The sequence below is a fragment of the Manihot esculenta genome, chromosome 13 (assembly GCF_001659605.2).
Source record: "Manihot esculenta cultivar AM560-2 chromosome 13, M.esculenta_v8, whole genome shotgun sequence".
Taxonomy (NCBI): Eukaryota; Viridiplantae; Streptophyta; class Magnoliopsida; order Malpighiales; family Euphorbiaceae; genus Manihot; species Manihot esculenta.
The window spans coordinates 31,591,720-31,605,059 of NC_035173.2; the positions used below are offsets into that span (position 1 = coordinate 31,591,720).

The 13,340-nt window shown below is 27.9% G+C and overlaps 3 protein-coding genes across 3 annotated transcripts; all 3 read left to right on the forward strand.

Annotated features, from left to right (window-relative positions):
• The first annotated feature begins 1,870 nt into the window (after positions 1 to 1,870).
• Positions 1,871 to 4,176, forward strand: LOC110630523. The gene is made up of 3 exons (XM_021778054.2): positions 1,871 to 2,669; positions 2,759 to 2,922; positions 3,840 to 4,176. The coding sequence occupies exons 1-3, from the start codon at positions 2,420 to 2,422 to the stop codon at positions 3,993 to 3,995; spliced, it is 570 nt and encodes a 189-aa protein (XP_021633746.1). The 5' UTR covers positions 1,871 to 2,419; the 3' UTR covers positions 3,996 to 4,176.
• A 707-nt stretch (positions 4,177 to 4,883) lies between these two features.
• LOC110629043 (cysteine-rich repeat secretory protein 38) lies at positions 4,884 to 6,019 on the forward strand. The gene has a single exon (XM_021775883.2). It carries the CDS (start codon positions 5,190 to 5,192, stop codon positions 5,982 to 5,984), a length of 795 nt encoding a protein of 264 aa, XP_021631575.1. The 5' UTR covers positions 4,884 to 5,189; the 3' UTR covers positions 5,985 to 6,019.
• A 6,305-nt stretch (positions 6,020 to 12,324) lies between these two features.
• Positions 12,325 to 13,109, forward strand: LOC110630282 (cysteine-rich and transmembrane domain-containing protein WIH2). Its single transcript, XM_021777691.2, has 3 exons — positions 12,325 to 12,625; positions 12,710 to 12,854; positions 12,952 to 13,109. Exons 1-3 carry the CDS (start codon positions 12,577 to 12,579, stop codon positions 12,995 to 12,997), a joined length of 240 nt encoding a protein of 79 aa, XP_021633383.1. The 5' UTR covers positions 12,325 to 12,576; the 3' UTR covers positions 12,998 to 13,109.
• Positions 13,110 to 13,340: the final 231 nt, after the last annotated feature.

Consider the following 13,340-nt stretch of genomic DNA (forward strand, 5'->3'; position numbering starts at 1 on the left):
TTTTAAAATAATTAAAAAAATAAAAATTACGAGATGATAAATTAGTAATTTAAAAATAAATTTAAATAAAAAATAAAAAGTAAAATTTAATATTTTTAATTTTAATGTATAATTTATTAGTAAATTTAAAATTTTAACCATTTATATTTAGTTTAAAAATGAAATACTAAAAGATTTTTGAATTTTTTTAAAAATTTATTAATTTATCCCTAAAAATCATTCAGTTAAAATGTAATTAAATTGCTTAATTATTCTGTTAAAACAAATTAATCAAATTATTTTACTTTTAATTAAAAAGATTAAATAATATAATAATTTAAAATTATAAAAATTAAATAATTTATGAAATTTAAATTAAAGGATTAAATATTATAAATATTTAAAATAGTTAATAAATTTTTTAATAAAAAAATTAAAAGTTTAATTTTATGAATACAAAACTATATTAATTAAAAGTTTTTGAAATACTAATAAACATGCTAATTAAGAATCTGACTATAATTTTCTCTTAGTATACTAAAATTTATATATTATTTTTATATTTTTAAAGCAAATAATTTAAATTTTATAATTTTAAAAATCAATAAATTATTATTTTTTTAATTATTAAATTACTATTATTAGTAAGAGTACTTAACAAACGACAAATTGTTTTTAAAATTTTTTGTTTTTTCCATTTCTGTCCCGTCCCGTGTTTCTTCACGGATGGATAACATGATGATGATTGTCCAAGAAGTTGTCGAAATTTTCTTCTTCACCGTGTAGCTTCAGCACCTTCAATTCAACTTAAGAAAAAAAAATGTTGAGATATCTAAAAATGACAAAAATGAAAAGAAAAATTTTCATATATGAAAAGGAAAATGAATGCGACAAAAAAAATTGTGAAATTAGAAAATGAGAATAATCTTTATCAACTTCATAGCATGAAAATTATAAGAATATTGATGATTGTTGGATTTTTAGCACTCCGATTAAGGATGAATTCTAAAAAAAAAATAGACTTAAAATTCAGTAGACTCCACTGAACAGTTCTATCTATCAGCGCGCTATCCAATCCATAATTAAAGTAAGACTGATCTAAAATTTAGATTCATTAGAGGAGAGATTAGCTCGAGTAACGTGATAAGAGGTAGAAGAGTAAATCCAGCTATCCCGCAACCCTATTAATATGTTCGAAGGAGAATTGAATAGTCGTTCGGATGACGTGACGAGAGGTAGGAGAGCAGACCAATTATTCTGCGATCCTATTAATATGCACGTTAAAAGAGAATTAAATAACCGTTTGATAGAAATAAATACGTTGATATTGTCTGTGCGTAAGGGTCTATATGACAATAACAGATAATACCATAATAGAAAAGCGGTAGTACGTCTAACGAGAATAAGGAAAAAGGACGAAGGATTAATTAACAAGGTGGGAATAGAACTCCAAGTAGATGGGTCAAGCTAACATAAATTCTAAATATCTTTTTAAAACTTTAATTGTAAACATCCTTTGAACTTAGAAGCATATAGGGTGATTTTAGTATAGAAAATAAAAATTTTATAAAAATTTTATTTAATTAATTGTTTTATTTCATAAAACAATTTAATTTTTTAATTTAATAAATTTTCATTTTAAATGGAATAAAAATCATGTAAAATTATATATTAATTTATTTAAAGTTTTTTCTTATAAAATTATTTATTTTAAATTACTATTTTCCATTTTCTTCCTTCTGAATAAGCCCAATTTATGTCTATGCTGGCTTTCCCTACCTTTGAGTAGTACAAGTAACTATTTTTGTTTGTTTTTTACTTTATGTTTGAGTTTTCTACGTGCTTTGGCTACAAATCCTAGAGCTATCATGAGGAGGAAATTCGTTTTGAAGATCCATACAACGAGTTGCTCTTTCTTGGAAGCTCAATTGCTGGAGTGGGCTTAAAAGAAGGGTTCTTGCGATTATGAATGTCAGCATCTCCATGATTTCTAACATTCTTTCCTTCTTTTTGAATGGCTTCCGCAAGTTAGATGAGATTAATACTTTGTTTGGACGACGATAAAGTAATTAAAGCTTTTTAAATTATGATTTTATAAGATAACAATTTCATCAAGAAAAAAACTATTCTCACAGTACCCTCGATTATATGCTCATGATATGGCAGGCATATCATCGAGACCTGCATCCTCTTTTCAGCTCTGCTCATTTAAGTGAGAGAGATTTTGCAGACTTGCTGTTCTTGGTTTTTATTTCTTTCTTTTTTTCCCTCGATTCTCGGGGAATCTCATTGTCACATCCCTGGATTCTTGCCGTACTTCGTGAACGTGAACCAGCGTCAGCATTTTCAAATTCTCCAAAAGCTAGCTTAGCTATACCAGTTTACTTCTACTTCTAAATCTCTACTCTCGAAGAAAATACTTGCGCGTTTCTCGTGCGAAATGGGTAATTGTCAAGCTGCAGAAGCAGCAACAGTGGTGATTCAACATCCAGGAAACAAGATCGAGAGGATTTACTGGTCTGTTAGCGCTCATGAGATCATGAACTCGAATCCTGGCAACTATGTGGCTCTTGTCGTTACATCTCCAACGATGAGGACAGAAAATGGGTTGCCATTGAAGCAGCTCAAGCTTCTTCGACCTGAGGACACCCTGATTATTGGGCAGGTCTATAGACTCGTCAGTTTTGAAGGTAGCATCCGGGAATTGTTAATTACTTCTCTTCTTCTCTTTCTAGAAGGAAGTGCAACTTCTTTGTGACTTAACTTCTTTTATTTTCAGATGTGCTGAAAGAGTTTGCTTTGAAGAAAAGTGTTAAACTAGGAAAGCTGTTGAAGGACAAACGAGGGTTTGGAGTTGCAGCTGAAATGAAGAGGAAGGACTCCGGTGGCCTGAGTTTGAATCCAGACCCCAGTTCTAAATCTAAGGGCTGCAGCTCTGTCAAGGTAACAAAACCTGAACTTGAATCTTCTTCAACTCTAATGTGAGTAATGAAATAAATGATAATTAACAACAACAAAAAAAAAAGAGCCTGTGGGTTTCCAGTATGCAAAATTAGATCATATTCTCAGGTTCCAAGAATGCAAATTTAGAACTATTTCAGCGTCTGATCAGCCTGGAAGAATCTGAAACTTTCTTTAAATTGCAGATATCGAGGCACACATCATTTATCTGCTAGATTTGTATTGCTTCTGTTAATTATTTACATTTCTCAAACGAAACTATATATCAGTCGGATATAAATGCAGTTTTTAATTTTTATTACATTAATTATAAAAGATATCTATAATGTCTTGTCATGGAGGAATCTGCAACCTTAATTTAGGATGATTCTTTTTCCTTCTTGAGGCATTTGAGTGAAATCTTGTTCTTTATCTTTTGTATGATTCACTAATTTTCAATCCCATATCATCTTTAATGGATCTGCAATCATCTTTTAGTGATTTCTCATGATCATCTCCTCTATTTACCCACTTTACAGCTGGTTGTAGGAGCTTCCACTTCAAGTTAATTTGTTAAAATAATTGCACATACATGGCATATAACCATTGGATCATCATATGGTCTTGTCTTTATTTGACTAGTGCATAATAGAAAAACAATCTTATTTTTTTAAGGTTTTCATTTTCATTATTATGATACAAAGTTACAATCACTCAATGCAAGAAATATCTACATATTTCTTGTTGTGTAATGCCACCTAGGTTATCCATATACTTACTTTATGTCAGAGTAAAAAAAAAAAGAAAGAAAGAAACTAATAATGAAACTTTTAACTACGAGAAGCACGTGTAGATAAAGGAAACAGATGAGTTGCATAAATATGAATTGTCATTATCTCATGGTGGAGTGTCTTTTGCAGGTGGAGCAGGAGGTTCACCGACTGGGAAGCAATAGTGGCAGCAGGCGCAGCAGCAGCAGCAGCAGCAGCAGCAGCAGAAGGCATTGTGGTGGTGGGGGGCAATGGAAGCCAGCCTTGCAGAGCATTTCAGAGTTTGCTACTTTAAAAACACCATAATAACGTTGCTCTTAGCACATACTCCAAGGGCAAGACCCTCACTCTCCTCCCTCCTCTTTTCCTATGAATAAAAGCAACAAATATAAAAAACATGCTCTCTTTTACTTTTTATAAACAGCACATTACATTAAAACTTGGCTAAAGCTGGGTTTCTATAAGATTTTTGGTATTATTAATTTCCATTCGACCGTATTATTAATTTCCATTCGACCGGTATTGAAACGAGTGATTCGATATTTCTTTCCATTAAATAGATAATTATCGAGAGCACTCCACTCTTTAATGGGTTGATCACAATAATCTCAATAGATTTTTGAAAAACCTATAGTTATTAAAAAAATAATTTTTTAACTTAAAAATTATTTTATAATATAGAGCTACTCAATTTACTTAGTATATTTAAAACAATGCTATGTAATTTTTTTTATTAATAGCATCTCTAGTCGAAGAGATTAAACCACTTAACTATCTAAAAATATTTTAAAAATGGTTCAACGAACTAGGTAAAAGAATAAGATTTTTAATTAAATTCTAGAAAATTTAAAATTCAAATTTTTATATATGTATTTAGTGTTTAAAATTTTAAATTAATAGTATATATTACTAATTTATTAAAACTATATTTATGATTTTTTAATTTACAATTACAAATAAATATTTAAATCAGTTTATGAATATTAAATTTAATATTTTAGATAATCTTTTTTAATTGTATATAGAAAGGATTGCAAATCGAACTCATTAGACAAAAACTTGGACAAAAGCTTCCTCTGAATACTTCTTTTTTTTTTTAAATATTTTTAATTATTTAGCTTGGTCAATCATTGTATTATATTTTCCTATTACTATATCTATAAGAAAGTTTGTTCATCGGATACAATACTTGAATTCGTCACGAAATGATTAAAAAAATTAAAAATGTTGCAGACCATGTCAAGCATGATCGATTATTTATTGAGTAATTATCTCTGCATTTCTATTTTCTTATTATAAACTCGTTTATGTAAAAATGACTTCAACAATATTCCATTTCCCTTCACTCTGCTGATGTTTTCTGTGTCAAAGAGGGCAGCCTATTTTTGAAAAGTTCTTGTCAGCTTGAGCATTTGGCAAAATCAACGAGAAAAGGTCAATTCTTAATTAATCCTGAATCAACATAGAGATTAGCACTATAAATATACATGGCTACATTGTATGAATCTTCAACTCAGCAATATCTTTAATCATCTCAGCCATTCATCACTTACAAACACAATGCCTTCTTCAAGAGTTAGCTTCTTCTTCGATCTGTTAAGCTTAGCTTTAATCTTCCAAACTGTTGTTGGAACCAACCCTCTACTGCATTTTTGTTCAAGCAATGATAACTTCACTTCCCACAGCCCATACGAAACAAGTCTTAAGAAACTCATGAGCAATTTTTACTATCTAGCTCCACCCAGTGGATTTGCTCTTGGTTCTCTGGCTCAGAGTACCCAAGAAAGGGCATATGGGCTCGCTCTTTGCAGAGGAGATGTCTCAGCCTCAGATTGCAGAACTTGTGTAGCAGAAGCAAGCAATGAGATCCGAAAGCTCTGCCCTTACAAAAAAGGAGGAATTATATGGTACAATAACTGTGTATTGAAGTACTCCAACAAGGATTTCTTTGGCCAAATAGACAAACAAAACAAGTTCTACCTCTTGAACGTGCAAAATGCAAGTGATCCAATGGCATTTAACCAGAGGACGAAGCAGCTGTTGAGCCAACTAGCACAGAATGCTTCCATCAACCCGAGGATGTATGCAGCTGGAGAGATGGAAGTTGATGAGGGATCAGAGAAAGTTTATGGGATGGCTCAGTGCACGAGAGATCTCTCCAGTGATGATTGCAAGAAGTGTCTTGATGGTGCCATTGGTGAACTCCCAAGTTGCTGTTATGGGAAACAAGGAGGTAGAGTTGTTGGTGGGAGTTGCACTATTAGATATGAAATTTACCCGTTTGTTAATGCTTAATCTCTATTTATTTATTTATGCTATTCTTTTGTGAATAATGGATCATTTACCTTATAAATTTGTGATGAGTTCTGTAATTTAATGTAAAAATTATAGAATTTCATGTGGATTTCACTGAGATTCAACCCTACGAATTCATATAAATCTAGTCAAAATAAATTTTTTCCTTTATAATAAAAAATTACCCTAAAAATTTTTCACGGAGGGTTTCCATACCGTATCCTAACCATTTTTCTTTATTGCAACCTTCTAATTAAGATCAAATTATGGAATCCCTGCAGTTTAAATCTTCATAATACATTGTATGATTATCATAGGCAGTTCATAATTAACAAAGAAAATTATTCACCAAACAATAATTCAGAACAAATAGAGGATCAAAAAACATCTCAATTAATGAATCTCTAATCTACTACATGCATGCAGTCGCTTTGATTTTCTAAATTATTAGGAATCGTATAATGCGATAGTACGTGTATATAGGGGTGAGTATTCGGTCGGTACGGTTCAAAACCGAATTGAACTGAATAAATCGAAAATTAAAATTTTAGTATTTATAAAAATCGAACCGATTGATTTGATCAGAAATCGAATCGAATCGAAATTTTACACTTTATTTTTAATATTTTAAAATTTAATTACAATATTTTAATATTAATATAATTTAATTTTTTTATATTATTGAAAATAATATATTATTATCATTAATCGGTTGAGTTCGATTTTTTCGATTTTTTTCTAATTAAAATTGAACCGAATAAAAATAATTGAAATTTTTAAAATTAAAAATCAAATCGAACCGAATTAAATAAAAAATTAAACTAAATTTTATTTAGTCTTTTGAGTCGCACTATTATGCCTTAGAAAAAGGATTTTTCCATCCAGCTCGGGCTACTAGATTCCTTAGAGTTAGTTTTAGTTGGGCTAAATTGTTAGGTTTGGGCCTTTCTGTTAGGACCAGACTTTGGCTTTATTGGGATTTGTTTTGCATTGGCTCTCTATATCTTGCATCTTTACGTTCTGTTTGGGAGGAAAGTAATATTTCTAAAGAATTTCTTTTTTATAAGATATAATTATTTTTATGATTTTTAAATTTTATTAACTTTTTATTATTCGAGAAAAAAAATTTTTTTTTTGAAGTAGTTAAAAGTTTTAAAAAGAAAATCTTCTCCAACCCACTAATTTGATGGATTGAGATGGAAGATTTCTAGAGGTTTTAAAAACCTTCAAAAATCTTATTTTAAAAAGTCACACCTTTTAAAATAAAGTTTCAAGTTTTTAAACCTTGAAAAATTTTCCATTGCTTTATAAAACATCCTCTCATATTAAAGGCTAGTATCTATAGCTTTGAATTTGATGCTTTGATCCTTAAAACTTTTCTAATAAAATTATATTGAATCTCACGTCGATTTGAGATTCATCCTCTCATATTGAAGGCTAGTATCTATAACTTTGAATTTGATGCTTTGATCCTTAAAACTTTTCTAATAAAATTATATTGAATCTCACGTCGATTTGAAATATAGATAACGTGCGCCTCATAAGAGGTTTAAATACTCTTTTCTCTTTAGCTAATTTTTAAGTGAGTCAGCTTTGACCCAAATTTAATATAATATCAAAATTTTCCACCAACTTGGTATGAGTAGAATATGTTAAATTTCACATTAATTTAAAATAGAGTAATGTGCCCTTATAAAAAGTTTAGATATTTCTCTTTCTTGACTTAATTTTTTTAGTAAGTTAAACCGACTCAAATTTAATATGCGCATTTAACTTTAATAAGATTAAAAAAAATCCTTATTTAAATATAAACCGTTCTTTAAATAAAAAACCATTATTTTAAAATGTTATCAGAAACAGTTTGAAAAAAATATTTTATTATTTTAATATTATTGTAACTAAAAGTATTTTATCTTAGATTCAATTTTAAATATTATTTAACTAATATTTATTGAGTTTCTTGGTTTTATAAAGATAGATTTTAATTATTTTTATATATATTAAGAAATATAATTAATATAATTAAAATTATCTTCTTAATATATCCTGAGAAAACCTTGAATTGTCCATTGAAAAAGGTCATTTTGTTTATTTGAGTGAATTAACTTTCTTTTGATTCAATAAACTTTCTATGTATATATTAAAAAAAAACTATTTTTTGATTCATTTTAATTTCAGTAACTTGCTCATTTTTGTTTGGCAGAATTCTTTCCTTAAACTTGGTCATTGTTTTGCGCCTGGCATCTCTTCGAGCAAGTCATTAGCTTTTCATTACAGCAGTGCCATGGCAATTGGGATCATCTTTGTAATTTTCCAATGATGTAGTGTTTACTTAGCATTGAGTTGTAGTTGAGAGAACACTTTCTTAGAAAATATGAAATAATAATTTAAAATTATTTTTGATATAATTTAATTATAAAAATATCAAAATGATGGGCTATCCGTAAACTTGTCCTAACATAAGATGGATTTTGGCTGTCGTTATGATTCTTCAGGTTGTTTTACTTCCTCATTTCAGCTTAAAATTTATCGATTCTTGTGCTTTTAAGAGACATTCTTTTGTTCATAATTACTTCATTAAGATCATAGTTCCATTTTTGTTTAAACAGTTTCATCCTGGATATGCTGTTCCCAGAGTTATTTGGATCCTGTTGGCAGTTGAAATATTCATGTCCGGAATATTATATTAAATTATAAATAAATTTATAATTTCTAGATGTATAAATTGATTTTTTTTTTCAAAAAATCAAATTTTATTCATAAACTAACTTATAGATTACAATTTTTCAAAAGAAGCTAATCTAACTTTGAAGAAGGATCATGATAGTAATGAGGATTGTTTCTCAGTAGAGCATAAAGATCAATTCGAGCCTTAATACGAAGGAAAGATCCTATCGATACATCATGGTTGGAGACAATATCTACTTCCTTTAACCGTTTAAATAATCTGCCAATAATTTCTGCATTTTGTCTCATCATCTGGTTAAGGGGCAAGCCATAAATTTGAATCCAGACCTGACATGAGGCAAAATCAATTTCTTGAAATTTTAGATTTGGTGCCTAATCTTTCAAAATAAGCAAACAATTATTAATGACCACGAAATGCCTTCCATGACCTTGAATTTGTCTGGTTCATGGAGAAAAGTGATGAAAAAAGTATTTTTTTTTTTTTTTCATTCAAAGCATCAACTTTAAATTCAAAAGCAGGGATCCAAATAATTTTTACAATATTTCTAATATGAGTTAACGGACAAAACTTAAAGGATAAAAAATTTTCTCACTAAAACAAGAGACGAGAGAAAAGATGCAATTTTATTATCAGTATGAAAGTCCAACATTGTATCTTTTCAAGAGAGGTGATTTATTTTTTCACGGAAAGCATTAATATCAACTAACGGAGAATTCATTCCAAGAGACACAAAGCTCGACACAAAAAAAATAAAAACAAAGAAGGACGAGGAAAAACAATGATAAGAGATAAAAAAGAGGAAGCAAACCCAGAAAAAAACTGATGAAAACTCAAAGAAAACTTAAAAGTTCACACTCAATGAGAGAACAATTGGTTGCAATGTAACTTTTAATTGGATTGGTTTTAGTATGAATTTAGTTTAGATTTTGAGCTTTGTATTGACTTTTTCATGTATTGCTAGGCCTTATTTAAATACAATCCTATTTATATTATATATATAAAAAAGGAAATGTAAGATTTTGAAAAAGAAGTCTTAACATTTAAATATTTATTTTTATTCCCATCATGTGCTTTTTAGTCAAACGCCATTATATAGTGTCATAAAATTTGTAGACAAGAAATTGATCACTTTTGACTTTATGAATACCCTCTGAAAATTGCCATGTTGCCTGGGTCCTTTCTTTGAAGAAAACTCATCACTCGCACTCTTTGATTTTTACCGTTTTGCTGTTTTTTTTTTTATTTACTTCAATGACTTTTGGTTTGACATGTTTGCTTTTAGCTTTTATTAGCATAATGGAAAATAAAATAATTATAATAAAAGATATCTTTAAAAATTAAATTTTTTATGGCATTTTATATTCATAAAAAAGTTTATTTTTAATTTTCAAAATATAATATAATTAATAAATCTATCTCTCTATTTATAAAACCGAATACATTCTTAAATTTTAATTTTCATCCATTTTCATCCATTGTTTTTATTAAATCAATGAGGTCCATAAAATTAAAAGTGAGATATTATATTTTATCTTTAAAATGCTCTTATTTTATTTTTAATTCTCTTTATTTATTCCTCCTTTTTTCTCCATTTTATTCTCGTCCTTCTCTACTTCTTTTTAGGCCATTTCCAACTCTATACACCACTTTCTATACTATTTTTAACACCAAAAATAATATTCTATTTATATTCTTCTCTCTTTAATATTATATTATTTATTTTACTTTAATTTTATTTATATATTTCACTCAAAAAATTCATATAATTTTATATATTCACTCTAAATATTTATATATTTTATATTTTCATCCAATATTTAAATATTTAATTATTTTATAAATAAGCAAATAAAAATATATTAATTATAAAAATGTATTAATTAAATAATAATGATAAAAAACATTACTTAAACATTAAATATAATAAATAATGAGAGTGAAAAAAAATAAACTTAATTAAAAAATATATATAAGTTTTGAATTATATTATAAATTAAAAAAATAAAAAAAGATATAAAATTTGAATTATATTATAAATTTAAAAAAGATGGCGCTACTACAGTATCACGCCAAACGCCGCGCTAAAATTCCGATAGATTTTGACGCTGCATTAGAGGATCATCTCGAACGCCAAAATAAAATTTGGCGCAAAGTTGGAGATGGCCTTACTACCAACACTTCTTCCTTTTCCAAATTGGGACTCTTCTTTTGTTTTTTTTACCAAGATGTGACAGAAGAGAAGACGAGAAGTAGCAATAAGTTTCTCAGACTGTTGGATTGGCACTTTTTTATTGTCAATCCAACTTTATCGTCAATCATACTTGAAGGAATTTTATCGTTAATCCAGTATTATTGTTCTATACCCTAAACCTCAAGCTAGTTGAAAAAAAATTTTCTTTTGTGAAATTATTTTTATTTCTTTCAATTTTTCTATGAAATTGATTTTTTTTTTTTTATGTCGAATTGATTTTGTGGGTTGACTGTAATTTTTATTTTTGTGTTCAAATTTAAATTGGGTGCTAAGTTGATGGTTATATGTGATTGTTTAGGAATTTTTAAAGTTAATAAAGGGTTTTATGGTTTTTTGTCTTTACTGACTGTGTTTTTAATGGTGGGAAATTCAATTTGATTAGAACTAAAATTTAAAAATTAAAGTATTTAACTCTAAAAATAGAAAAATAAATTCATTAATTATTTCGAGAATTAAAATCTAATTTTTTTTTATAAAAATGTAAAGTATTCTATAAATAATGAAAAATGAATCTCATATTACATGAATAAAAAAATGATATGTTGGAATAAATTCTAGAATTTATTTAAAAAAAACTAAGAGGCACTAAATTCACGAGGTGGAGAATTTATTCCATTGTATTGTAAAACTTTTTGGTGCATAGAAAAGATTAATTATAAAAATTCACCAATTACAAATTAAAGAAAATATATTAATTAAGATTGTATCCCTTGTCTTAAATATATGAAACCATAAAATATAATTAAGAAAATTTACCATTTAGTTTATCAAAAATTTATTAATTAGTTTTTTAATTTTAAAATTTATATAAAATATCTTTAAAATTTTAAAAAATTTATTATTTAGTACTTTCTTAATTGTTATTAAATGTTAAATATTTTACTATTTCCTTTATCCTATAATTTTTATTTTTTAATTATTTTAAAATTATTATTCATTTTTTAAATTATAATAATTATAATTACATTTATTTTTTTTATTTTTAAAATATTTTTAATATTTAATAAAATTTAATGTATTTAAAATGAATATAATTAAAAGGTTAATAAAAAATTTATATTTTTAATATACGTGAAAAACTAAAAAATTATAAAAATTTTGAAACGGATGAAATATTTAGTATTTATTGTGTAGAAAAATTTATTAATTAATTTTTTTAATTTTATATTTTAAATTTTTATATAAAATTTAATAAATAAAATTAACAGAGAAATTAATTAATAATTTTTTAAAATTTTAAAATGTTTTAATATATTATTAATGATAACTTTTTATATACCTATGGACCAAATGTTAATTTTTTCTATAATTAATAAGCAAAAGGGAATTGAAAGCGCGTGTGGAAAGCTTATTCTAGATTTATAGCATGAAGAGACTGTGTTAAGATTCTTTCATTTTCATAACCTTAGTGGATGACATCTTTTTTTATCTTCTCTTCTCTTCTTTCCATAAAAGCCTTACACCAGCTCCACCTTCTGCATTTTCTTCTCCACTTAGATTTCCTTTTTCCTAAGGAAACTCGAAATTTCTTCTCAGCTTCTCCACCCTCCTCACATACCATCTTCCTATAAACACACAAATTCTAATACCCATTTATTCATTTCAAAGAAAAAAAAAAAGCAGCTTCAGGGATCCACAGAGAAGAAAGAAAAATGAGTTATTACGACCAGCAGCCGCCGGTGGGTGCTCCTCCACCACAAGGTACGTTTGATGGTTTAAAGGATCTCATGTTTTGGTTTTGGAGATTGGTTTTTTTATTTGTTTTTGCAAAAATCTTGATTTTAGGGTATCCAAAAGATGCATATCCACCACCTGGGTACCCAGTTCAAGGGTATCCACAGGGGTACCCTCCCCAAGGGTACCCTCCACAAGGGTATGCTCCAGGCTACGCCCAGCCTCCCAGGCAGGAGACTGGTTTCCTTGAAGGATGGTGAGTGTCTGTCTCTCCCTGCTGCGTTGAATCTTTAATTTCTAGCTAGTAAAATTTTCTGATGTTTGTTTCTTCTTCTGATGTTGCATTTTTCCAGCTTAGCGGCACTCTGCTGCTGTTGCCTTTTGGACGCTTGCTTTTGAGGCTGTATTTGTCCATAATTCTTCTATGTATTTGCTTGCTTTAGGCCATAACAATTTCATTATCTTTCTGTAATGATAGTTCTTTCTAATTCAGTTGGGATTTGTTTCTTAATTTGATGGGTGATTTTATTTTATTTTCTTCCAGTTTTGTGTTAAATCAACTAATATTTTGCATTTAGGAGTTGGTTTCTTTTGTTTGTTTTGATCCTCTCAAAATTGCAAGCCAAAAAAATCTAAATCAAGTCTATATAAAGTCTTTTTTTTTTTTAAATGGAAATCGAAGATTGGAGGAGTATAACCTCTTATTTCTCAGATTTACTGCTTAATTTAGTCTCTGAGTGCA